Source organism: Mobula hypostoma, chromosome 10, assembly GCF_963921235.1.
Source record: "Mobula hypostoma chromosome 10, sMobHyp1.1, whole genome shotgun sequence".
Lineage (NCBI taxonomy): Eukaryota > Metazoa > Chordata > Chondrichthyes > Myliobatiformes > Myliobatidae > Mobula > Mobula hypostoma.
The window spans coordinates 41510324-41536867 of record NC_086106.1 but is presented as its reverse complement, the minus strand read 5'-3'; the positions used below and the strand labels follow the sequence as shown (position 1 = coordinate 41536867).

The 26544-nt window shown below is 47.1% G+C and overlaps 1 protein-coding gene across 1 annotated transcript in view; it reads left to right on the top strand.

Annotated features, from left to right (window-relative positions):
* The window catches only part of LOC134352522 (calpain-8-like), a 197783-nt gene that overhangs the window by 50662 nt on the left and 120577 nt on the right, over positions 1-26544 (top strand). The window contains exons 2-4 of the mRNA XM_063059788.1: positions 2633-2702; positions 21572-21690; positions 22595-22728. Of these exons, the coding sequence (XP_062915858.1) occupies positions 2633-2702; positions 21572-21690; positions 22595-22728 (323 nt within the window). The remainder of the gene's footprint in view (positions 1-2632; positions 2703-21571; positions 21691-22594; positions 22729-26544) is intronic.

Sequence of the window (26544 nt, the reverse complement as noted above, 5' to 3'; positions counted from 1 at the left end):
TCAGTGTTCACAGGGTGACCCGGGGAGAGTAGCAGTGTTCACAAGGATCCTGGGGAGTGTATCAGTGTTCACAGTGGTCACGGTGAGTGTATCAGTGTTCACAGAGGATCCGGGGAGTGTGTCAGTGTTGACAGGGTGTGGAGTGTATCAGTGTTTACAGGGGGCCCTGGGGACTGTATCAGTGTTCACAGGGGGTCCCGGGGAGTGTATCAGAATTTACAGGGGTCCTGGGGAGTGTGTCTGTGTTGACAGGGGGTCCCGTGGGGTGTATCAGTGATTACAGGGGGCCCTAGGGACTGTGTCAGTATTCACAGGGGGTCCTGGGGAGTGTAGCAGTGTTTACTGGGGATCCCAGGGAGTGTATCAGTGTTCACAGGGTGTCCCGGGGAGTGTATCAGTGTTCTCCGGGGGTCCTGGGGAGTATATCAGTGTTCACAGGGTGTCCCGGGGAGTGTATCAGTGCTCACAAGGGTCCTGGGGAGTGTATCAGTGTTCACTGGGGGCCATGGGGAGTGTATCAGTGTTCACAGAGGGTCCCGGGGAGTGTGTCAGTGTTCACAGGGGTCCTGGGTAGCATGTTGGTGTTTACAGGGTTCCCGGGGAGTGTGTCGGTGTTTGCAGGGGGTTCCAGCGAGTGTATCGGTGTTCACAGGGGTCCCGGGGAGTGTATCAGTGTTCACAGGGTCCCGGGGAATGTATCAGTGTTTACAGGGGGTCCGGGGAGTGTGATGGTGTTTACAGTGGTCCCGGGTAGCGCGTTGATGTGTACAGGGGTCCCGGTTAGTGTGTCCGTGTCTACAGGTGGTCCCGGCTAGCGTGTCGGTGTGTCCAGGTGGTCCCAGGTGGTCCCAGGTCACGAGTTGGTGTGCACAGGAGGTCCCAGGGAGTGTGTCGGTGTTTACAAGGGGCCCTGGTGAGTGTATCCGTGTTCACAAGGTGTCCCGGGAGTGTAGCAGTGTTCACAGGGGTCCTGGGGAGTGTATCAGTGTTCACAGCGTGTCCCGGGGAGTTTATCAGTGTTCACAAGGGTCCTGGGGAGTGTATCAGTGTTCACAGGGGGTCCCGGGGAGTGTAGCAGTGTTCACCGGGGGTCCTGGGGAGTGTACCAGTGTTCAACGGGGGTCCAAGGGAGTGTAGCAGTGTTCTCCGTGTGTCCTGGGGAGTGTATCAGTGTTCAGAGGGTGACCCCGGGGAGAGTATCAGTGTTCACAAGGATCCTGGGGAGTGTATCAGTGTTCACAGTGGTCACGGTGAGTGTATCAGTGTTCACAGAGGATCCGGGGAGTGTGTCAGTGTTGACAGGGTGTGGAGTGTATCAGTGTTTACAGGGGGCCGTGGGGACTGTATCAGTGTTCACAGGGGGTCCCGGGGAGTGTATCAGAATTTACAGGGGTCCTGGGGAGTGTGTCTGATTTGACAGGGGGTCCCGTGGAGTGTATCAGTGATTACAGGGGGCCCTAGGGACTGTGTCAGTATTCACAGGGGGTCCTAGGGAGTGTAGCAGTGTTTACTGGGGATCCCAGGGAGTGTATCAGTGTTCACAGGGTGTCCCGGGGAGTGTATCAGTGTTCTCCGGGGGTCCTGGGGAGTATATCAGTGTTCACAGGGTGTCCCGGGGAGCGTATCAGTGCTCACAAGGGTCCTGGGGAGTGTATCAGTGTTCACTGGGGGCCATGGGGAGTGTATCAGTGTTCACAGAGGGTCCCGGGGAGTGTGTCAGTGTTCACAGGGGTCCTGGGTAGCATGTTGGTGTTTACAGGGTTCCCGGGGAGTGTGTCGGTGTTTGCAGGGGGTTCCAGCGAGTGTATCGGTGTTCACAGGGGTCCCGGGGAGTGTATCAGTGTTCACAGGGTCCCGGGGAATGTATCAGTGTTTACAGGGGGTCCGGGGAGTGTGATGGTGTTTACAGGGGTCCCGGGTAGCGCGTTGATGTGTACAGGGGTCCCGGTTAGTGTGTCCGTGTCTACAGGTGGTCCCGGCTAGCGTGTCGGTGTGTCCAGGTGGTCCCAGGTGGTTCCCAGGTCGCGAGTTGGTGTGCACAGGGTGGTACCGGGTAGCGTGTTTGTGTGTACAGTTGTCCCGGGTAGCTGGATGTTATTTACAGGTGGTCCCAGGTAGCGTGTTGGTGTGCACAGGGGGTACTGGGTAGCGTGTTGGTGTGTACAGGGTCTCCCGGATAGTGTGCTTGTGTTTACAGAGAGTCCCGGGTAGCGTGTTGGTGTGTACAGGGTCTCCCGGGTAGCGTATTGGTGTGTACGTGGTCTCTCGGGTGGCGTGTTGGTGTGTACGTGGTCTCTCCGGTAGCGTGTTGGTGTGTACAGGGTCTCTCCGGTAGCGTGTTGGTGTGTACAGGGCCTCTCGGATAGCATGTTTTTGTTTACAGGGTGTCTCTAGTAGCATGTTGGCGTGTTCAGGGGGTCTTGTGTAGCATATCAGTGGTTACAGAGGGTCTCATGGAGAGTGTTAATATTTGCAGGGATGGGGAGTTTGTCATTATTTACATGGGGATGGGGCAGTCCCTTTTATCCTATGAATTATTTGAGTATTCCAGAATATTAAGAATTCTCTGTATTTGACAATATTTGCAGGGACCATTCCTGTAGCAAACTGAATTTGTTTGTTTCTGTTCCAGCAACTCTTTGCAAATCCTCGATTCTTCGTCAACTCATTCAGCACCACTGATATTGTGCAAGGGAGACTAGGTGAGTGTTCAACGTGTCAATAGCTCAGGGGATGTTAACAGAAACCAAATTTGTGACGGTTCTTTCATCTCAGATTTTTCTGCAGGTGTCCTGTTTCGCAGGGGCATAGTTTGGACGTACAGACTGCCTTTGTGTTCAAGGTGTGACAGGACTGATGTTGTGTGCTATCATCAGAGACTGGGATACAGTCATGCCTTTTTTCCCACATCACACAGAAATTGAAAACACAAAATCAACCCAGAGACCAAATCTTTGCCTCAAAGCATGTTGATGAGCTGTTGAAGTTGGATTTACTGATGCACTGAGACCAGATGTTGGTGAATATCTCGATCTTTAGCCAGAGTGTTAGGGAATTTTCTTTCCCACACAAGCCTCAGACCCGGGTATTCTTCAGCAGACTCTTTACTTATGCAACATGGAGAGCCGTTCGTCTGGAAAGCAACAACTCCGCTTACACGCACCCTCTTTATGGTTGATTCTCACGGGTATGGCTCCTTTCAACATTTCCACACTTGGTGTTGTTCGAAGCAAGCTGGGGGAAGAACACGTAGGTCTCGTGGTGTACAGTTGTAGGCTGGAGGGCAACATCACATAGTTGAACGTCTACAGCATTAGACCAAAGGGCAGTACCAGAGGCAGCCTCACAGCATGCAGCATTAGACCAAAGGGCAGTACCAGAGGCAGCCTCACAGCATGCAGCATTAGACCAAAGGGCAGTACCAGAGGCAGCCTCACAGCATGCAGCATTAGACCAAAGGGCAGTACCAGAGGCAGCCTCACAGCATGCAGCATTAGACCAAAGGGCAGTACCAGAGGCAGCCTCACAGCATGCAGCATTAGGACAAAGGGCAGTACCAGAGGCAGCCTCACAACATGCAGCATTAGACCAAAGGGCAGTACCAGAGGCAGCCTCACAGCATGCAGCATTAGACCAAAGGGCAGTACCAGAGGCAGCCTCACAGCATGCAGCATTAGACCAAAGGGCAGTACCAGAGGCAGCCTCACAGCATGCAGCATTAGACCAAAGGGCAGTACCAGAGGCAGCCTCACAGCATGCAGCATTAGACCAAAGGGCAGTACCAGAGGCAGCCTCACAGCATGCAGCATTAGGACAAAGGGCAGTACCAGAGGCAGCCTCACAGCATGCAGCATTAGACCAAAGGGCAGTACCAGAGGCAGCCTCACAGCATGCAGCATTAGACCAAAGGGCAGTACCAGAGGCAGCCTCACAGCATGCAGCATTAGACCAAAGGGCAGTACCAGAGGCAGCCTCACAGCATGCAGCATTAGACCAAAGGGCAGTACCAGAGGCAGCCTCACAGCATGCAGCATTAGACCAAAGGGCAGTACCAGAGGCAGCCTCACAGCATGCAGCATTAGACCAAAGGGCAGTACCAGAGGCAGCCTCACAGCATGCAGCATTAGACCAAAGGGCAGCACCCTGGCATTTTTTGGCTTTTTTGGATCAACAGAAAAAAACTCTATTGTGTCAAAGTGAAAATATATCTCTACAAAGTGATCGAAATTAATTTCAAATATGTAATCAATTATTTTGTGTTTTATAACTACTGTATTCACCTCCTTCAAGTCAGTGTTTAGTAGATGCACTTTCGGCAGCAATTATAAACTCAAGCCTATGTAGATAGGTCTCTATCAGCTTTGCACATCTGAACACTGCAATTTTTCCACATTCTTTTGTACAAAACTGCTCAAACTCTGTCAGATTGCATGGAGGTTGTGAGTGAACAGCCCTTTCCAAGTCCAGCCACAAATTCTCAATTGGATTGAGGTCTGGACTCTGACTTGGCTACACCAGGACATTAACTTTGTTATATTTAAGCTATTCCTGTGTATGCTTGGAGTCAATGTCTTGCTGGAAAACAAATCTTCTCCCAAGTCACAGTTCTCTTGCAGACTCCAGGATTTCCCTATATTTTGCTGCATTCATTTTACCTTCTATCTTCACAAGCCTCCCAGGGCCTGCTGCAGTGAAGCATCCCCACAGCATGATTCAGCCACCACCATGCTTCACGGTAGGGATGGTGTGTTTTTGATGATGTGTGGTGCCTGGCATTTAATCTTTGACCAAAAAGCTCAATTTTGGTTTCATCAGACCTTCTTCCAGCTGACTTCAGAGTCTCCCACATGCCTTCTGGCAAACTCCAACTGAGATTTTATGTGAGTTTCTTCCAACAGTGGCTTTTTCTTTGCAACTCTCCCATAAAGCTGCGACTGGTGAAGCACTCGGGCAGCAATCTCCCATCTCAGCCACTGAAGCTTGTAACGTCACCAGAGATGTCATAGGTCCCTTGGTGGCCTCGCTCTCTACTCCCCTTAGATCGGAAGACCATAAGACATAGGAGCAGAATTAGGCCATTTAGCTCATCGAATCTGCTCTGCCATTCCATCATGGCTGATCCCAGATCTCAGTCAACCCCATACACCTGCCTTTTCGCCATATCCTTTCATGCCCTGACCAATCAGGAAATGATCAATTTTCGCTTTAAATATACCCATGGACATGGCCCCCACAGTTGTCTATGGCAGAGCATTCCACCGATTCTCCACTCTCTGGCTAAAATAATTCCTCCTTACCTCTGTTCTAAAAGATCACCCCTCAATTTTGAAACTGTGCCCCCTAGTTATAGACACCACCACCATTGGAAATATCCACTTCGCATCCACCTTATCTCATCCTTTCAACATTTTGTAGGTTTCAATGAGATCCCCTCACATTCTTCCAAATTCCAGTGAGTACAGGTCCAAACATTTCTCATATGTGAACTCCTTCATTCCTCGAATCATCCTCATGAACCTCCTCTGGACTGTCCAATGACAACATATCCTTTCTGAGATATGGGGCCCAAAACTGTTGACAATACTCCATGTGTGGTCTGACTAGGATCTTATAAAGCCTCAGCATTATCTTATTGTTTTTATATTCTATTCCCTTTGAAATAAATGCCAACATTGCATTTGCCTTCTTTACCATAGACTCAACCTGTAAATTAACTTTCTGGGAGTCTTGCACGAGGACTCCTAAGTTCCTTTGTACCTCTGATGTTTGAATCTTCTCTCCATTTAGATAATAGTCTGCACTATTGTTCCTTTTACCAAAATGCATTATCATACATTTCCCAACACAGTATTCCATCTGCCACTTTTTTGCCCATTCTTCCAATTTGACAAAGTCCTGCTGCAATCGCATTGTTTCCTCAGCACTACCTACCCCTCCACCTATCTTTGTACCATCTGCAAACTTTGCCACAAAGTCATCAATTCCAGTATCTGAATCACTGACAAGCAATATGAAAAGCAGCAGTCCCAATACTGACCCCTGAAGAACACCTCTAGTGACCGACAGCCAACCAGAAAAGGTCTCCTTTATTTCCACTCACTATCTCCTGCCTGTCAGCCATTCCTCTATCCATGCCAGTATATTTCCAGTAACAACATAGGATTTTATCTTGTTAAGTTGCCTCATGTGAGGCACTTTATCAAATGTCTTCTGAAAATCCAATTAAATGACATCCACTGTCTCTCTTTTGTCCACCCTCCTTGTAACTTCCTTGAAGAATTCTAACAGATTTGTCAGGCAAGATTTCCCTTTACAGAAACCATGCTGACTTTGACTTATTTTAACTTTAGTCTCCAAGTATCTTGAAATCTCATCCTTAATAATGGACTCTAACATTTTCCCAACCGCTGAGGTTGGGATAACTGGCCTATAATTTCCTCTCTTTTGCATTCCTCCCTTCTTCAAGAGTGGAGTGGCATTTGCAGAGTGGCATTCTTGAAAGATCATGACCAATGCATCTGTTATCTCTTCAGCAACCTCTCTCAGGATTCTGGAATGTAGTCCCTCTGGTCCAGGTGACTTATCCACCTTTCAGTGTGCATAGCACTTTTTCCTTTGAAATAGCAATGGCACTCGCTCCTGCTCCCTGACACTCACGGAGCTCTGGCACACTGCTAGTGTCTCACACAGTGAAGACAGATGCAAAGTACCCATTAAGTTCATCTGCCATTTCTTTGACCCCATTACTTCCTCATCAGCATCATTTTCCAGTGGTCCAATTTCAACTCTCACCTCCCTTTTACTCTTTATATAACTGAAAAAACTTTTGGTATCCCGCTGTATATTATTGGCTAGTTTGTGCTCATATTTCATGGCTTTTTAGCTGACTTTTGCTAGATTTTAAAAATTTCACAATCATCCAACTTCCCACTCACTTCTGCTACTTTATATGCGCTTTCCTTGGCTTTTATGCAGTTCTTAACTTCCCTTGTCAGCCATGGTTGCCTACCCCTACCATTTGTGAATGTCTTCTTCTGTGGGACATAACTACCCTACACCTTGTGAACTATTCCCAGAAATTTCAGCCACCTCTGCTCTGCCATCATCCCCACTAGTATTCCCCTCCAATCCACCTGGGCAAGCACCTCTCTCATCTGTTGTAATTCCCTTTATTCCATTGCGATACTGATACTCGTGATTTATGCTTCTCAAATTGCAGTATGAGTTCAATCATATTATGATTACTGCCTCCTAAGGGTTCCTTACCTTAAGCTCCCTAATAAATTCTGGATTAAGCACAACAGCCAATCTAAAATAGCCTTTCTCCGAGTAGGCTTCAGCAAAAGCTGCTCTAAAAAGCCATCTCGTAGGCATTCAACAAATTCCCTCTCTTGCAATCTGACACCAACCTGATTTTTCCAATCCCTTTGCACATTGAAGTTCCCTGTTACAATTGTGACATTACTCTTTCTTACATGCCCTTTTCCAGCTCCATTTCCGGCTCCCTTTGCAATCTCAACCGCTTCTTGCTTGGTCACTCAATTTGTGAGGATAGCCTGCTCTAGGCAGATCTGCAGTTGTGCTTTCCATTTCTTGATGAATGACTTTACTGTACTCCAAGGGATGTTCGGTGACTTGGAAATTTTCTTGTATCCATCTCCTGCCTTGTGCTTTTCAATAACTTTTTTTGTGAAGTTACTTGGAGTGTTCTTTTATCTTCCTGATGTAGTTTTTGCCAGGATACTGACTCACCAGCAGTTGGACCTTCCAGATACACATGTATTTTTACCACAATCAATTGAAACTCTTTGACTGCACACAGGTGATCTCCATTTAACTAATTATGTGACTTCAGAGCTGCTGTTCTCCACACCACTGTGGCAATGCATGGTTATTTGAGCTCCTGTCAGCTTGAACCAGGCTGGCCATTCTCCTCTGACTTCTGTCATTGACAAGATGATTTCATCCATAGAACTGCCACACTGGATGCTTTGTATTTTTCACATCATTCTCTGTAAACTCTAGAGATTATTGTGTGTGAAGATCCCAGAAGATTAGCAATTTCTGAGATACTCAAACCATTGTCTGGCACCAACAGTTACTCTACAGTCAAAATCACTTAGATCACATTACTTCCCTATTCTGATGTTTGGTCTTGACCACGTCTGCATGCTTTTTATGCATTGAGTTGCTGCCACATGATTGGCTTATTAGATTTTGCATAAATATGCAGATGTACCAAAGAAAGTGACCACTGAGTGTAAATTATAGAAGAAAAACGACAATTAGAACAAAAAAGTCCCTAATACGAAGTGGTCAATGTGTTATTAATATTACTAAGGTAATAGAGCTGTGCAGGTTGGATCAAGAACCCGATAGTTGGATGGGTTCCTCGTGATGTGGAACTTAAGGCTTCTGTACCTCCTGCTCGATAGTAGCTGCAATATGTTTTGAATCTGTGGTGTCCCTGCCATGGGAATATGAGATGGTTCAATGGAGAGGGCATCCTGCAGATGACGGAATCCGAATCAAATCTGGAAGTGCTTGAAGAACTCAGGCGGTCCAGCAGCATCTGTGGATGGAGAAACCAGTCAATGTCTTTGTCAGGGACCCATTAGCAGACCTGGTGGCAATGTAGAGGAGGCTTCTGTATCTAACTTAGGATGCCCCTCCCCTAGAGTGTGTGATGGAAAAGTACAAAGAGAACTTTATAATTAATCAATTCTGCCCTGCCTTTTGAGTGCCTAGTCACAGACTCAAAAGCAGAAGATACTCCACAACATTCCTTCGTCACAAAAGTATTGGATCTGAATTGAGATCATTGTCACAAAGACAGGACACACTCAGCGCATCCGGCAGCACTTGGAGAGAGAACGAGAGGAAATAGTCCACTGTGTTGACTACAGTGCCCACCCAGCTAGTTCCATGACCTAGTCTGGCCCATATTCCTCTTAATCCCGCTCCCCATGTACATGCCAAATACCTTTGCAGTTCATGTCCCCTGCCAGTCCACTCCATAAACAGTCCACCATCTGGGTGAAAAAGTTGCTCCTCATCTTACTATGAACCCAATCTCTTCTCACCTTAAATCTATACCCTTTAGTTCTTCATTCTCCAACTCTAGGAAAAGGTCAGTGTGCAGGGACCCGATCAAAACCCTTCATAATTTCATACGCTTCAACACAATCATCCCTTTTCCTCCAGCACTCCAGAAAAAAATATCCAAACCTCTCCCCATAAACAGTACCAGGAAACACAACAACATGCTCGTAAATCTACTCCACACTATTTCCATGCACATGTGATAAATCTGAATCTGAACCTTTCCAGGAACCATATCGTGTATCCCTAGACTCCCCTCTTCAACAACACTCCCCAGGGTCTGACCATTCCCTGTGAAACACTCCTCACCCACACTCCCCAGGGTCTGACCATTCCCTGTGAAACTCTCCTCACCCACACTCCCCAGGGTCTGACCATTTCCTGTGAAACATTCCTCACCCACACTCCCCAGGGTCTGACCATTCCCTGTAAAACACTCGCTACCCACGCTCCCCAGGGTCTGACCATTCCCTGTGAAACACTCCTCACCCACGCTCCCCAGGGTCTGACCATTTCCTGTGAAACATTCCTCACCCACGCTCCCCAGGGTCTGACCATTCCCTATGAAACACTCCTCACCCACGCTCCCCAGGGTCTGACCATTCCCTGTGAAACTCTCCTCACCCACACTCCCCACGGTCTGACCATTCCCTGTGAAACACTCCTCACCCACACTCCCCCGGGTCTGACCATTCCCTGTGAAACATTCCTCACCCACACTCCCCAGGGTCTGACCATTCCCTGTGAAACATTCCTCACCCACACTCCCCAGGGTCTGACCATTCCCTGTGAAACACTCCTCAGCCACACTCCCCAGGGTCTGACCATTCCCTGTGAAACTTTCCTCACCCACACTCCCCAGGGTCTGACCATTCTCTGTGAAACCTTCCTCAGCCACACTCCCCAGGGTCTGACCATTCCCTGTAAAACATTCCTCACTCGCACTCCCCACGGTCTGACCATTCCCTGTGAAACTCTCTTCACCCACACTCCCCAGGGTCTGACCATTCCCTGTGAAACTCTCCTCACCCACACTCCCCAGGATCTGACAAATCCCAGTGAAACATTCCTCACCCACACTCCCCAGGGTCTGACCATTCCCTGTGAAACTCTCCTCACCCACACTCCCCAGGGTCTGACCATTCCCTGTGAAACTCTCCTCACCCACACTCCCCAGGGTCTGACAAATCCCAGTGAAACATTCCTCACCCACACTCCCCAGGGTCTGACCATTCCCTGTGAAACTCTCCTCACCCACACTCCCCAGGGTCTGACCATTCCCTGTGAAACTCTCCTCACCCACACTCCCCAGGGTCTGACAAATCCCAGTGAAACATTCCTCACCCACACTCCCCAGGGTCTGACCATTCCCTGTGAAACTCTCCTCACCCACACTCCCCAGGGTCTGACCATTCCCTGTGAAACACTCCTCACCCACACTCCCCAGGGTCTGACAAATCCCAGTGAAACATTCCTCACCCATACTCCTCAGGGCCTGACCATTCCCTGTAAAACATTCCTCACTCGCACTCCCCAGGGTCTGACCATTCCCTGTGAAACTCTCTTCACTCGCACTCCCCACGGTCTGACCATTCCCTGTGAAACTCTCCTCACTCGCACTCCCCACGGTCTGACCATTCCCTGTGAAACTCTCCTCACCCACACTCCCCAGGATCTGACAAATCCCAGTGAAACACTCCTCACCCACACTCCCCAGGGTCTGACCATTCCCTGTGAAACATTCCTCACCCACACTCCCCAGGGTCTGACCATTCCCTGTAAAACATTCCTCACTCGCACTCCCCACGGTCTGACCATTCCCTGTGAAACACTCCTCACCCACACTCCCCAGGGTCTGACCATTCCCTGTGAAACTCTCCTCACCCACACTCCCCAGTGTCTGACCATTCCCTGTGAAACATTCCTCACCCACACTCCCCAGGGTCTGACAAATCCCAGTGAAACATTCCTCACCCACACTCCCCAGGGTCTGACCATTCCCTGTGAAACTCTCCTCACCCACACTCCCCAGGGTCTGACCATTCCCTGTGAAACACTCCTCACCCACACTCCCCAGGGTCTGACAAATCCCTGTGAAACTCTCCTCACCCACACTCCCCAGGGCCTGACCATTCCCTGTGAAACTCTCCTCACCCACACTCCCCAGGGTCTGACCATTCCCTGTGAAACTTTCCTCACCCACACTCCCCAGGGTCTGACCATTCCCTGTGAAACTCTCCTCACCCACACTCCCCAGGGTCTGACAAATCCCAGTGAAACATTCCTCACCCACACTCCCCAGGGCCTGACCATTCCCTGTGAAACTCTCCTCACCCACACTCCCCAGGGTCTGACAAATCCCAGTGAAACATTCCTCACCCATACTCCTCAGGATCTGACAAATCCCAGTGAAACATTCCTCACCCACACTCCCCAGGGTCTGACCATTCCCTGTGAAACTCTCCTCACCCACACTCCCCAGGGTCTGACAAATCCCAGTGAAACATTCCTCACCCACACTCCTCAGGGCCTGACCATTCCCTGTGAAACATTCCTCACCCACACTCCCCAGGGTCTGACAAATCCCAGTGAAACATTCCTCACCCACACTCCCCAGGGTCTGACCATTCCCTGTGAAACTCTCCTCACCCACACTCCCCAGGGTCTGACCATTCCCTGTGAAACACTCCTCACCCACACTCCCCAGGGTCTGACAAATCCCAGTGAAACATTCCTCACCCATACTCCTCAGGGTCTGACCATTCCCTGTGAAACTCTCCTCACCCACACTCCCCAGGGTCTGACCATTCCCTGTGAAACTTTCCTCACCCACACTCCCCAGGGTCTGACCATTCCCTGTGAAACTCTCCTCACCCACACTCCCCAGGGTCTGACAAATCCCAGTGAAACATTCCTCACCCACACTCCCCAGGGCCTGACCATTCCCTGTGAAACTCTCCTCACCCACACTCCCCAGGGTCTGACAAATCCCAGTGAAACATTCCTCACCCACACTCCCCAGGGTCTGACCATTCCCTGTGAAACTCTCCTCACCCACACTCCCCAGGGTCTGACCATTCCCTGTGAAACACTCCTCACCCACACTCCCCAGGGTCTGACAAATCCCAGTGAAACATTCCTCACCCATACTCCCCAGGGCCTGACCATTCCCTGTAAAACATTCCTCACTCGCACTCCCCACGGTCTGACCATTCCCTGTGAAACTCTCTTCACTCGCACTCCCCACGGTCTGACCATTCCCTGTGAAACTCTCCTCACTCGCACTCCCCACGGTCTGACCATTCCCTGTGAAACTCTCCTCACCCACACTCCCCAGGATCTGACAAATCCCAGTGAAACACTCCTCACCCACACTCCCCAGGGTCTGACCATTCCCTGTGAAACTCTCCTCACCCACACTCCCCAGGGTCTGACAAATCCCAGTGAAACATTCCTCACCCACACTCCCCAGGGTCTGACCATTCCCTGTAAAACATTCCTCACTCGCACTCCCCACGGTCTGACCATTCCCTGTGAAACTCTCTTCACCCACACTCCCCAGGGTCTGACCATTCCCTGTGAAACTCTCCTCACCCACACTCCCCAGGGTCTGACAAATCCCAGTGAAACATTCCTCACCCACACTCCCCAGGGTCTGACCATTCCCTGTGAAACTCTCCTCACCCACACTCCCCAGGGTCTGACCATTCCCTGTGAAACATTCCTCACCCACACTCCCCAGGGTCTGACCATTCCCTGTGAAACTCTCCTCACCCACACTCCCCAGGGTCTGACCATTCCCTGTGAAACTCTCCTCACCCACACTCCCCAGGGTCTGACAAATCCCAGTGAAACATTCCTCACCCACACTCCCCAGGGTCTGACAAATCCCAGTGAAACTCTCCTCACCCACACTCCCCAGGGTCTGACCATTCCCTGTGAAACTCTCCTCACCCACACTCCCCAGGGTCTGACCATTCCCTGTGAAACTCTCCTCACCCACACTCCCCAGGGTCTGACAAATCCCAGTGAAACATTCCTCACCCACACTCCCCAGGGTCTGACCATTCCCTGTGAAACTCTCCTCACCCACACTCCCCAGGGTCTGACCATTCCCTGTGAAACTCTCCTCACCCACACTCCCCAGGGTCTGACCATTCCCTGTGAAACTCTCCTCACCCACACTCCCCAGGGTCTGACAAATCCCAGTGAAACATTCCTCACCCACACTCCCCAGGGTCTGACAAATCCCAGTGAAACATTCCTCACCCACACTCCCCAGGGTCTGACCATTCCCTGTGAAACTCTCCTCACCCACACTCCCCAGGGTCTGACCATTCCCTGTGAAACTCTCCTCACCCACACTCCCCAGGGTCTGACAAATCCCAGTGAAACATTCCTCACCCACACTCCCCAGGGTCTGACCATTCCCTGTGAAACTCTCCTCACCCACACTCCCCAGGGTCTGACAAATCCCAGTGAAACATTCCTCACCCACACTCCCCAGGGTCTGACCATTTCATGTTAAAGTCCTGCACTGATTTGTTTTCCCAGAAGGCATCTGTTCACACATCCAAATTAAATTTCCTTTACTTTTCCTCAGCCACTTCCACAGCTGATCCCGATGCCTCTGTAAATCCTGATAAACATCTTCACTATCAACAACAGCGGCTGTTTCGGGGTCATCAAATTTTATGATGATTGATGAGTCTCTGTTCTGGATCTGTCCTCTGTATTTCCTGGATAAGTGTTATGCAATATCTGTTTCCATTCCAACTATTTGGATTTGTTTGGATGTTAAGGATAACACTCTTTGTGTGTATTTGTTTGTGCACCGTGTGTGATGTGTGTGTGTCTGACCGAGTGTATGTACATGATATTCTAACTGTTGTGAAACCCATATGGTTGAATGTTGGTCTTTTAAAGGATTTAGACCAGCTGGAAAAATGGGCTGAGAAATGGCAGATGGAGTTTAATACAAACAAGTGTGAGGTTTTGCACTTTGGAAGGACAAACCGAGGTAGAACATACAAGGTAAATGGTAAGGCACTGAGGAGTGCAGCAGAACAGAGGGATCTGGGAATACAGATACAAAATTCCCTAAAAGTGGCGTCAAAGGTAGATAAGGTCGTAAAGAGAGCTTTAGGTACATTGGCCTTTATAAATCAAAGTATTGAGTATAAGAGTTGGAATGTTATGGTGAGTTTGTATAAGGCATTGGTGAGGCGAATTTGGAGTATTGTGTGCAGTTTTGGTCACCAAATTACAGGAAGGATATTAATAAGGTTGAAAGACTGCAGAGAAGATTTACAAGGATGTTGCTGGGACTTGAGAAACTGAGTTACAGAGAAAGGTTGAATAGGTTAGGACTTTATTCCCTGGAGCGTAGAAGAATGAGGTAAGATTTGGCAGAGGTATATAAAATTATGATGGGTATAGATAGAATGAATACAAGCAGGCTTTTTCAACTGAGGCTAGGGGAGAAAAAAAAAACAGAGGACATGGGTTAAGGGTGAAGGGGGAAAAGTTTAAAGGGAACATTAGGGGGGGCTTCTTCACACAGAGAGTGGTGGGAGTGTGGAATGAGCTGCCAGATGAAGTGGTAAATGCGGGCTCACTTTTAACATTTAAGAAAAACTTGGACAGGGACATGGATGAAAGGTGTATGGAGGGATACGGTCCGGGTGCAGGTCGGTGGGACTAGGCAGAAAAATGGTTCAGCACAGACAAGAAGGGCCAAAAGGCCTGTTTCTGTGCTGTAATGTTCTATGGATCAATGATTCATGTCCATAAATTTGGAAAGTGGAAATGTTGGAAAACTGAGCAGTTTATATATTTTTTTCAATTGGTCCCACGTATCCATGGGAACATTTCAATGCCAAGATTCTTTGTTCCCATCACAGGGGAGCACATTATTTATTTCTGTAGCTCCATTTACAACCTGAAAATATCTCAAACAGCTTCACAAGCATTGCTGTGGTCTGGAAGTATTGTCATTGTTATAAATCAAGAATCTTTTACAGAGCAAGATGCTACAAACAGCACATTTTTGTCACAAAACACAAGACTGTGAATATGCAGAAATCCAGAGCAACACACCAAAATGCTGGAGGAGCTCAGCAGGTCAGGCAGCATCTAGAGAAAGGAATCAACAGTTGACTTTTCAGCCAAGATTTTGTGTATGTTTGTGGTGTTATTTAAGGGCTGGATTCCGGTGGAAGGGTTAGGGTGTCAACTGGAAGGGTTAGGGTTAGGGGTAGTATTTCCTACATCCGAGGCTGTCTCTCTAACAATATAGCCCTCCTTCAGAAAAAAAAATAAAAGTGCTGAAAGCAGTCAGTCGGTCAGGCAGCATCAGTGGAGAAAGAAATAGAGTTAATGTTTCAGGTCAAAGGTTGATCACCCTGATGAAGATTAATTATGCTTCTCTCTCCACAGATGCTGTCTGACCTGCTGAGCATTTCCAGCATATTTTGCTTTCATCTCAGATTTCTGGCATCTGTGGGTTTTTTTTTACTTCCTGCATTCCCTCAGCACCATTCTCTTGGTCTCACTTAATATCCCCCATTCCTTAATATCCAAATCCCCATCGAGCTCTGCCATGAATGAACTCTGTGACTGTGGGGAAATATTCCAAAGACTGACCTCCTGTACATAGCCAGAGCACAGATCCATCTGCAGGCTGGGAATGACTAGGATCCATGTACCACAGGCTGTAGGGCGCAGGTCTAAAGAAAACTGGAAAATAAGCTGTATGAAAAGCTGTTAGACTACAAGATATAGCAGCGGAGTTAGGCCATTCAGTCCATTGAGTCTGCTCTGCCATTCCATCATAACTGATTTATTATCCCTCTCAACCCCTTTCTCTTGCCTTCTCCCCATAACCTTTGGCACCCTTACTAATCAAAAACCTATTGTTACAAGAATCAACCCCTTAGTAATAATGATCAGAGAGAATCTGTAATTACCAACAAGAATAATGGAAGAGCGTGTGAATTTACACAACTAAATACCTCTTTGTACACTTGCTAAGTTTTCCTGACCCTCCATGGACAGTTAAAGAATAGAAAAGGTAATCGTAGTGAGAGGAGTCTATGCTGGCCATGTGTTCCTCGCAGTTCCACTCTGATGTCCACATGTCCGCAGGGTACTCCACATCTGCGATTGTTCCTCGTAGTCCCACTCTGATCTCCACATGTCCGCAGGGTACTCCACATCTGCGATGGTGGGTCTCTGGAGAGTATTATTGCTATATTTGCCTTTGAAGTGTCTGCTTTTATAGTCATTCCTCACCACTTCAAATATTTCATTTCAGTGTTATTGGATATGGGTTATCTGAGTGACTGATCACACCTTATTGGCTCTAGTCTGAGCTAGCACTCATTTGTTACCTTTTTTCCACAAGCGAAAACTGGTCATTATTGGCTTTTTGTTCCAGAAACATAGAAACCTATAGCACAATACAGGCCCTTAAGTCCACAAAGTTGTGCCGAACATGTCCCCATAGCCACACTCAGGTTGGAGGAACAACACCTTATATTCCGTCTGGGTAGCCTCCAACCTGATGGCATGAACATTGACTTCTCTAACTTCCGCTAGGCCCCACCTCCCCCTCGTACCCCATCTGTTACTCTTTTTTATGCACACATTCTTTCTCTCACTCTCCTTTTTCTCCCTCTGTCCCTCTGAATATACCTCTTGCCCATCCTCTGGGTCCTCCCCCCCCTTGTCTTTCTTCCCGGACCTCCTGTCCCATGATCCTCTCATATCCCCTTTTGCCTATCACCTGTCCAGCTCTTGGCTCTATCCCTCCCCCTCCTGTCTTCTCCTATCGTTTTGTATCTCCCCCTCCCCCTCCAACTTTCAAATCCCTTACTCACTCTTCCTTCAGTTAGTCCTGACGAAGGGTCTCGGCCTGAAACGTCGACTGCACCTCTTCCTACAGATGCTGCCTGGCCTGCTGCGTTCACCAGCAACTTTGATGTGTGTTACCCATAGCCCTCTATTTTTCGAAGGCCCATGTACCTATCCAAAAGTCCCTTAAAAGACCCCATCGTATCCGCCTCCACCACCGTTGCCGGCAGCCCATTCCATTCTCTTCGACTCCGCTTCAAACCAGATCACTCAGAATCTGAACCAAGATAACTACTGCAAACCTGCCATTGTACACAATATACAATTTATCTGAGAATGGTCTCAGGTTTAGCAGGTCAATTGCAGAAACTCCTTGTGTCTACATTCAATTCGTCTGATTATCCCAGAGCAAGAGTTCTCAAACACTCCACAAGATGAAGGTTACTGAGCAACTTCACAAACTGGTAGCCTCCATCTCCTTCAAGCATATGGCAAGAACAAACTCAATTGGTCTGTCTGCTTCCATTGTCCTTGATTCATTCGAATTCACCAGCTTGTAAACTGTAGTTCTTTCTGGCCAACACTATCAACCTCTGATTTAAATATACCCACAGTACTCTGTGGCAATGAATTCCACAGATTAATGACCTTCCAGCTAAAGAAATTCCTTCCCGTCCGTGTTCTAAAGGGATGTCATAGAAACAGAAAACCTACAGCACAATACAGGCCCTTCGGCCCATAATGCTGTGCAAACATGTCCTTACCTTAGAAATTACTTAGGGTTACCCATAGCCCTCTATTTTTCTAAGTTCCATGTACCTGTCCAGGAGTCTCTTAAAAGACCCTATCATATTCGCCTCCACCACCATCGCTGGCAGCCCATTCCACGCACTCACCACTCTCTGCGGAAAAAACTTACCTCTGACATCTCCCCTGTACCTACTTCCAAGCACCTTAAAACTGTGCCCTTTGTGGCAACCATTTCAGCCCTGGGAAAAAGCCTTTGACTATCCACACGATCAATGCCTTTCATCATCTTATACACCTCTATCAGGTCACCTCTCATCCTCTGTCGCTCCAAGGAGAAAAGGCTGAGTTCACTCAATCTGTTCTCATAAGGCATGCTCCCCAATCCAGGCAACATCCTTGTAAATCTCCTCTGCACCCTTTCTATGGTTTCTACATCCTTCCTGTAGTGAGGTGACCGGAACTGAGCACAGCACTCCAAGTGGGGTCTGACCAGGGTCCTATATAGCTGTAACATTACCTCTCGGCTCTTAAACTCAATCCCACGATTGATGAAGGCCAATGCACCGTATGCTTTCTTAACCACAGCGTCAACCTGCAGAGCAGCTTTGAGTGTCCTATGGATTCGGACCCCAAAATCCCTCTGATCCTCCACACTGCCAAGAGTCTTACCATTAATACTATACTCTACCATCATATTTGACCTACCAAAATGAACCACCTCACACTTATCTGGGTTGAACTCCATCTGCCACTTCTCAGCCCAGTTTTGAATCCTATCGATATCCTGCTGTAACCTCTGACAGCCCTCTACACTATCTACAACACCTCCAACCTTAGTGTCATCAGCAAAGTTACTAACCCATCCCTCCACTTCCTCATCCAGGTCTCCTCCCTCACCTCCCACAGTAGCCTGGGGTACATCTCAACTGATCCTTCTATTTCCCCTAGTCCTGGACTTCCCCACTATAGGAAATAAATATGGAAAAAGTTGAGAGAGAGGAATAAATCTTTCACTTCCATGGTGTCTTTTTGCATTTCATATCCAATTAAGTTCTTTCTGTAGTTGCTCTTGTAAGGTGGGTAACCTGGCAGTCATTTTGTGCACAGCAAACTCCCATGGGTAGCAGCATTGAAGTAAGCAGATTATAATCCATTTTAGTGATAGAAGAATGAAGAGAGACAGCTGGGAAATGGGCCATTCAGCCCATTGAATGAATGCTTACCACCTACCTTTCTTTTGCATTAATCCAGTTTTATATTTCCCACATTCCCAACAACTTTCACAGATAATGGTACTCATCTACCTGCTAGGGAAAGTTCACATCAGCCATTCAATCTACCAGCCCACGTCTTTGGAATGTGGGAGGAAAACATAAAAACCCCACATAGACAGCACCTGAGGTCAGGATCAAACCTAGATCTGTGGAGCTGTGACGCAGTGGCTGTATCCAGTGCACCACTGCACACTACAAGCAGGAGAGAAATAAGATGCACCACAAGCCTTTCAATTTCAAAGTAAATGTTTTAATCAAAACACACAGTATAAGTTACCATATGCTACCCTGAGATTCATTTTTGTGTGGCAAGGTGAAAGATGGAATACGAAAGTAAGCTAGTTGGTAATATTAAAGAGGATACCATAAGTTTCTTCAGATACATAAAGAATAACAGAGAGGCAACAGTGGATATTTGACCGCTGGACAACGATGCTGGAGGACAAGGGAATGGTGGACAAAGTACTTTGCATCAGTCTTCAACTGTGGAAGGTACTTGCGGTATGGTGGGAGTTCCAGCTGTCAGGGGTCATGAAGTTTGTGAAGTTACCATTATTGGGGAGAAGGTTCTTGGGAAACTGAAAGGTCTGAAGGCAGATAAGTCACCTGGACTAGATGGTATCCACCCCAGTGTTCTGAAAGAGGTAGCTGAAGAGATTGTGGAGGCTTTAGAAATGATCTGTCAAGAATCACTAGATTCTGGAATGGTTCTGGAAGACTGGAAAATTGCAAATGTCACTTCATTCTTCAAGAGGGAGAGGGGTGGAAGAAAAGAAATTATAGGCCAGTTAGTCTGACCTCAGTGGCTGGGAAGATGTTGGAGTTGATTATTAAGGATGAGGACTCAGGGTACTTGGAGGCAGATGATAAAATAAGACATAGCCAGCACAGTTTCTTCAAGGGAAAATCTTGCCTGGCAAACCTATTGGAATTCTTTGAAGGAATAACAAGCAGGATAGACAAAGGAGAATCAGCTGATGTTGCATCCTTGCATTTTCAGAAGGCCTTCGACAAGGTGCCACACATGAGGCTGCTTAATAAACATGGTAGTACAGCAAAGATCCCAGTACGGATAAAGCAGGAGGGAAGAGTGGGAATAAAGGGAGCCTTTTCTGGTTGGCTGACAGTGACTGGTGGTGTTCCACGAGGGTCTGTGTTGGGACCAAATATTCTTACGTTATGTGTCAATGATTTGAATGATGGAATTGGTGGCTTTGTTCCAAAGTTTACAGATAATATGCAGATAGGTGGAGGGTCAGGTAGTTTTGAGGAAGTAGAGAGGCTAAAAAAAGGACTTAGACAGATTAGGAGAATGAGCAAAGAAATAGCAGATGGAATACAATGTCAGAAAGTGTATGGCCATGTACTTCAGTTGAAAACATGAAAGGGTTGACTATTTGCTAAATGGAGAGAAAATACAAAAATCTGAAGTGCTAAGGGATTTGGGCAAGACTCCTTAAAGGTTAATTTATAAGCTGAGTTTGTGGTTAGGAAGACAAATGTGATGTTAGCATTCAATTCAAGATGACTAGAATATAAAAGCAAGGATGTTATGTTGAGACTTTATAAAGCAATGGTGACACCTCACTTGGAGTATTGTGAGCAATTTTGCGCCCCTTATCTTAGAAAGGATGTGCTGGAACTGGAGAGGGTTCAAAGAAGATTCCTGAAAATGATTCCAGGTTTGAATGGCTTGCCATATGAAGAGCTTTTGATGTCTCTGGGCCTGTAGTCACTGAAATTCAGAAGAATAAGGGGTGACCTCATTGAAACCTATCAACTGGTAAAAGGCCTTGATAGAGTGAATTTTTCCTATGGTGGGAAAGTTTAAAACCAGAATACACAGCTTCAGAATAAAAGGACGTCCTTTTAGAGCGGAGATGAGAAGGAATTTCTTTAGCCAGGGTGTGGTGAATTTGTGGAATTTGTTGCCACAGGCAGTTGTGGAGGCCAATTTTGTGTGTATATTTAAGGCAGAGGTTGATAGATTCTTGATTGGTCAGGACATGAAGGTATACAAAGAGAAGGCAGGAGATTGGGGCTGAGAGGAAAATGGATCAGCCATGTTGAAGTGCTGGAGCAGACTCGATGGGACAAATAGACTAATTCTGCTCCTATATCTTATGGTCTTATTGTCTAATTAGTTATTTATTTATTTTTGTATTGGCAAAGTTTGTCTTCTGCACATTGGTTGTTTTTCAGTCTTTGTGAATAGTTTTTCTTTGATTCTGTCATATTTCTTTGTTCCACTGTGAACGCCTGCATAGTATATGGTGACATATGGCTACTTCAATAATAAATTTACTTTGAACTTTGAAAAATTCATGCGCAATGGTACCATTGTGACTTTCAAGCTAGAGTTTCAGAGGGTTTTGTTATTGTTTTTCAGCAAGGGAGGGTGAGAAAGTGGAGTGTGGACCAGCCGTGAATGACTGAACACATTCGAGGGGCTGAATGGCCTCAAACATGCTGATAAGCTTCCAGGGCTTCCGGCATGTTGCTCAGCAGTTGTTGTTCCAAGACTGACTGCTCTGTGTTGCTTCCTGTAGCCATGTGATTCTCTCTCCCTGACGTTCCTCTCTGCTATGTAGGTGACTGCTGGTTCCTGGCAGCCATGTCCTCACTGACGCTCAATGCTGATCTTTTCACCTACGTCGTTCCCAGCGACCAGAGTTTCCAGGATCACTACGCCGGAGTCTTCCGCTTTCGGGTACGTTGTAGGGTTGAACACAGCAATGCAGCAGACAGCAGGAGAGCTCTCTGTCCGCATGTGTGCCCATGAGATGTGTGTGACTGTGTGTCCCTTTCTACATTACAATATACACTGTTGTGTGTGTGTATGTGTGTAAGTATATGAGTGTGTGAGTGTATGTCTGTGTGTGTGATTGCATGGGGATGTACATGCGTAAGTGTGTATGAACAGCATGTATGTTCACAGATGTAAGAGTACACTCCTGCTTGCTTGTGCACAAGTGTGCGTTCAGATGCCCGTGAGCTCTGTCATGTATACTTCTTCACATGTGAGTATGGATGCTTTTAGATGTGTATATTTGCATGTTCTTGTGCAGCATTGATCATTAGTGTTGTGTGTGTGCAATGTTTGTGTATGTTCACGTACATACCGTACCTGTGTTTGGCCATTTCCACTTCGGAAAGGCTGAAGGCTCAGTAGTCTATTGCTGGATTAGGGAGGTGGTAATCTCTGGGGATCCACATCTGGAAATTAAGTCAAGTCGTAACTTATAGGGGGCAAGGGTGATTCACATCGAGAACACTTCTTGGAGTAAGGATGTCATGGTACCTGGGCAGACTGAGGAAGAATGAGTGATTGAGAGGGGTGAAAGAAACAATTGTGGGGTTTGTCAGACAGAGCAGTGACATTCTTGTCTGCAGGGGTAGTCAGTACTGTTGGCTAAAGTCAATTGAATCAGCAGTGGGGGTGGTGGTGAAGAATATCATTGGGCAATTGGGAAAGACTGTTGCGATTACACTATCAACATGATGGGCTGAATGGCCTCATGTAATTCTATGATGAGCACTGAGGCTAAGCAAGCCCACTGAGAAGAACATGCTTCAGGACTGTGTTTAATGCCTCTCTCCTCCTGCCCCTCCAGTTCTGGCAGTATGGGAGATGGGTGCAGGTAGTTGTCGATGATCGTCTCCCAACAGTGAATGGAAACTTGGTCTTCACCTGCTCCTCCACTGGGAATGAGCTCTGGAGTGCTCTGCTGGAGAAAGCCTATGCCAAGTAAGCACCAAATACCAACGTCGCAGCAAATCATTGGGGTTCAGGCATTTATATTTCAAACCTCTCCCATTCAAGTAAATTGATAGATAAGAGAATGCTTTGTATTTCAGTCAGTTAGGGTACATGCACATTGTCCCATCTCCCACCAACACTCCCAGGAGAGGGACAGTACTGGTTAGGTACAGAGAGAAGCTCCCTGTACACTGTCCCATCACACACTCCCAGGACAGGGACAGTACTGGTTAGGTACAGAGAGAAACTCCCTGTACACTGTCCCATCACACACTCCCAGGAAAGGGAAAGAATGGGTTAGGTACAGAGAGAAGCTCCCTCTGCACTGTCCCATCACAAACTCCCAGGAAAGGGATGGTACAGGTTAGAAACATAGAAAACCTACAGGACAATACAGGCCCTTCGGCCCACAAAGTTGTGCCGAACATCCCCCACCTTAGAAATTACTAAGCTTACCTATAGCCCTCTATTTTTCTAAGCTCCATATACCTATTCAAAAGTATCTTAAAAGATGCTATCGTATCCGCATCCACCACTGTCACTGGCAGCCCATTCCACGCACTCACTACTCTCTGAGTAAAAAACTTACCCCTGACATCTCCTCTGTACCTACTCCCCAGCACCTTAAACCTGTGTCCTCGTGTGGCAACCATTTCAGCCCTGGGAAAAAGCCTCTGACTATCCGCACGATCAATGCCTCTCATTATCTTGTACACCTCTATCAGGTCACCTCTCTTCCTCCATCGCTCCAAGGAGAAAAGGCTGAGTTCACTCAACCTATTCTCATAAGGCATGCTCCCCAATCCAGGCAACATCCTTGTAAATCTCCTCTGCACCCTTTCTATGGCTTCCACATCCTTCCTGCAGTGAGGTGACCAGAACTGAGCACAGTACTCCAAGTGGGGTCTGACCAGGGTCCTATATAGCTGCAACATTACCTCTCGGCTCCTAAATTCAATTCCACGATTGATGAAGGCCAATACACCGTACGCCTTCTTAACCACAGCATCAACCTGCGCAGCTGCTTTGAGCGTCCAATGGACTCGGACCCCACATTCCCTCTGATCCTCCACACTGCCAAGAGTCTTACCATTAATACTATATTCTGCCATCATATTTAACCTACCAAAATGAACCACTTCACACTTATCTGGGTTGAACTCCATCTGCCACTTCTCAGCCTAGTTTTGCTTCCTATCAATGTCCTGCTATAACCTCTGACAGTCCTCTACACTATCCACAACACCTCCAACCTTTGTGTCATCAGCAAACTTACTAAACCATCCCTCTACTTCCTCATCCAGGTCATTTATAAAAATCATGAAGAGTAAGGGTCCCAGAACAGATCCCTGAGGCACTCCACTGCTGACCGACTTCCATGCAGAATATGACCTGTCTGCAACCATACTTTGCCTTCTGTGGGCAAGCCAGTTCTGGATCGACAAAGCAATGTTCCCTTGGATCCCATGCCTCCTTACTTTCTCAATAAGCCTTGCATGGGGTACCTTGTCAAATGCGTTGCTGAAATCCATATACACTACATCTACTGCTCTTCCTTCATCAATAGGTTTAGTCACATCCTCAAAAAATTCAATCAGGCCCATAATCAGGCCCAACCTGCCCTTGACAAAGCCATGCTGACTATTCCTAATCAAATTATACCTCTCCAAATGTTCATAAATCCTGCCTCTTAGGATCTTCTCCATCAACTTACCAACTACTAAGGTAAGATTCACTGGTCTTTAATTTCCTGGGCTATCTCTACATTAGATTAGATTAGATTCAACTGTATTGTGATTGTGTCGAGTACAGATACAAAGCAAATGAAATGCAGTTAGCATCTGACCAGAAATGCAAAGAATACTGTTATTTACAAAATAACTGTGAATAAAAAGTAAGTGCTACAGCACACAAATATGAAAGTACTGAGACAGTACAATATGGGTGCAATACTGTTTAGCATTGTGATGTGAGTTTCAGTAGGGTCACAGCCTCAGGGAAGAAGCTCTTCCTGTGCCTGGTGGTGTGGGAGTGGAGGCTCCTGTAGTGCCAACTGGATGGGAAGAGAGTAAAAAGTCCATGGTCAGGGTGAGATGCATCCTTGATAATGCTTTTCACCCTGCTCAGGCAGCCTTTATGGTAGTTGTTCTCAATGGTGGGCAATTGGGTGCCGATAATCCACTGGACATTTTCACCACACCTGGAGTGCCTTGCAGTCCGGTACGGGACAATTGCCATACCACACTGAGATGCAGTTGGTGAGTATGCTCTCAATGGTACAGCGGTAAAAGTCCGTCGGTATCCTGGGACAGAGGTGAGTTTTCCTGATGCTCTGCAGGAAATAAATTTTGATCAGGATGGAGGAGTTCAGGGACCAGGTGAGATCCTCAGAAATGTGGACACCAAGGAATTTGGAGCTTGATACACGCTCCACTACAGCTCCGTTGATATAGATAGGTGTGGCTCCTGGCATGCTTGAGGTCCACAATGATCTCCCTTTCTTGAATAAAGGAACAACATCCACAACTCTCCATTCCTCCAGAACCTCTCCCATCCCCATTGATGATGCAAAGATCATCACCAGCAATCTCCTCCCTCGCCTCCCACAGTAGCCTGGGGTACATCTCATCCGGTCCCGGCAACTTATCCAACTTGATGCTTTCCAAAAGCTCCAGCACATCTTCTTTCTTAATATCTACACACTCAAGCTTTTTAGTCTGCTGCAAGTCATCACTACAATCATCAAGATCCTTTTCCCCAGTGAATATTGAAGTAAAGTATTCATTAAGTACCTCCGCTATTTCCTCCAGTTCCATACACACTTTCCCACTGTCACACTTGATAGGTCCTATTCTTTCACGTCTTATCCTCTTGCTCTTCACTTACTTGTAGAATGCTTTGGGGTTTTCTTTAATCCTGCCCACCAAGGCCTTCTCATGGCACCCGCTGGCTCTCCTAATTTCCTTCTTAAGCTCCTTCCTATTAGCCTTATAATCTTCTAGATCTCTAGCATTACCTAGCTCTCTGAACCTTTTGTAAGCTTTTCTTTTCTTCTTGACTAGATTTATTACAGCCTTTGTACACCACAGTTCCTGTACCATGCCATAACTTCCCTGTCTCATTGGAAGGTACCTATGCAGAACTCCACATAAACATACCCTGAACATTTGCCACATTTCTTCCGTATTTTTCCCTGAGAATATCTGTTTCCAATTTAAGCTTTCAATTTCCTGCCTGATAGCCTCATAATTCCCTTTACTCCAATGAAACGTTTTTCCAACTTGTCTGTTCCTATCTCTCTCCAATGCTATTGCAAAGAAGATAGAATTATGATCACTCTCTCCAAAATGCTGTCCCACTGAGAGATCTGACACCTGACCAGGTTCATTTCCCAATACCAAGTCAAGTACAGCCTCTCCTCTTGTAGGCTCATCTACATATTGTGTCAAGAAACCTTCCTGAACACACCTAACAAACTCCACCCCATCTAAACCCCTCGCTGTAGGGAGATGCCAATCGATATTTTGGAAATTAAAATCTTCCATCAAAACAACTCTGTTATTATTATTCCTTTCCAGGGTCTGTTTCCCTATCTTCTCCTCGATATCCCTGTTACTACTGGGCAGCCTATAAAAAACACCCAGTAAAGTTATTGACCCCTTCCCATTCCTAACCTCCACCCACAGAGACTCCGTAGACAATCCCTCCATGGCATCCACCTTTTCTGCAGCCGTGACACTATCTCTGATCAACTGTGCCATGCCCCCACCTCTTTTGTCTCCCTCCCTGTCCTTTCTGAAGCAT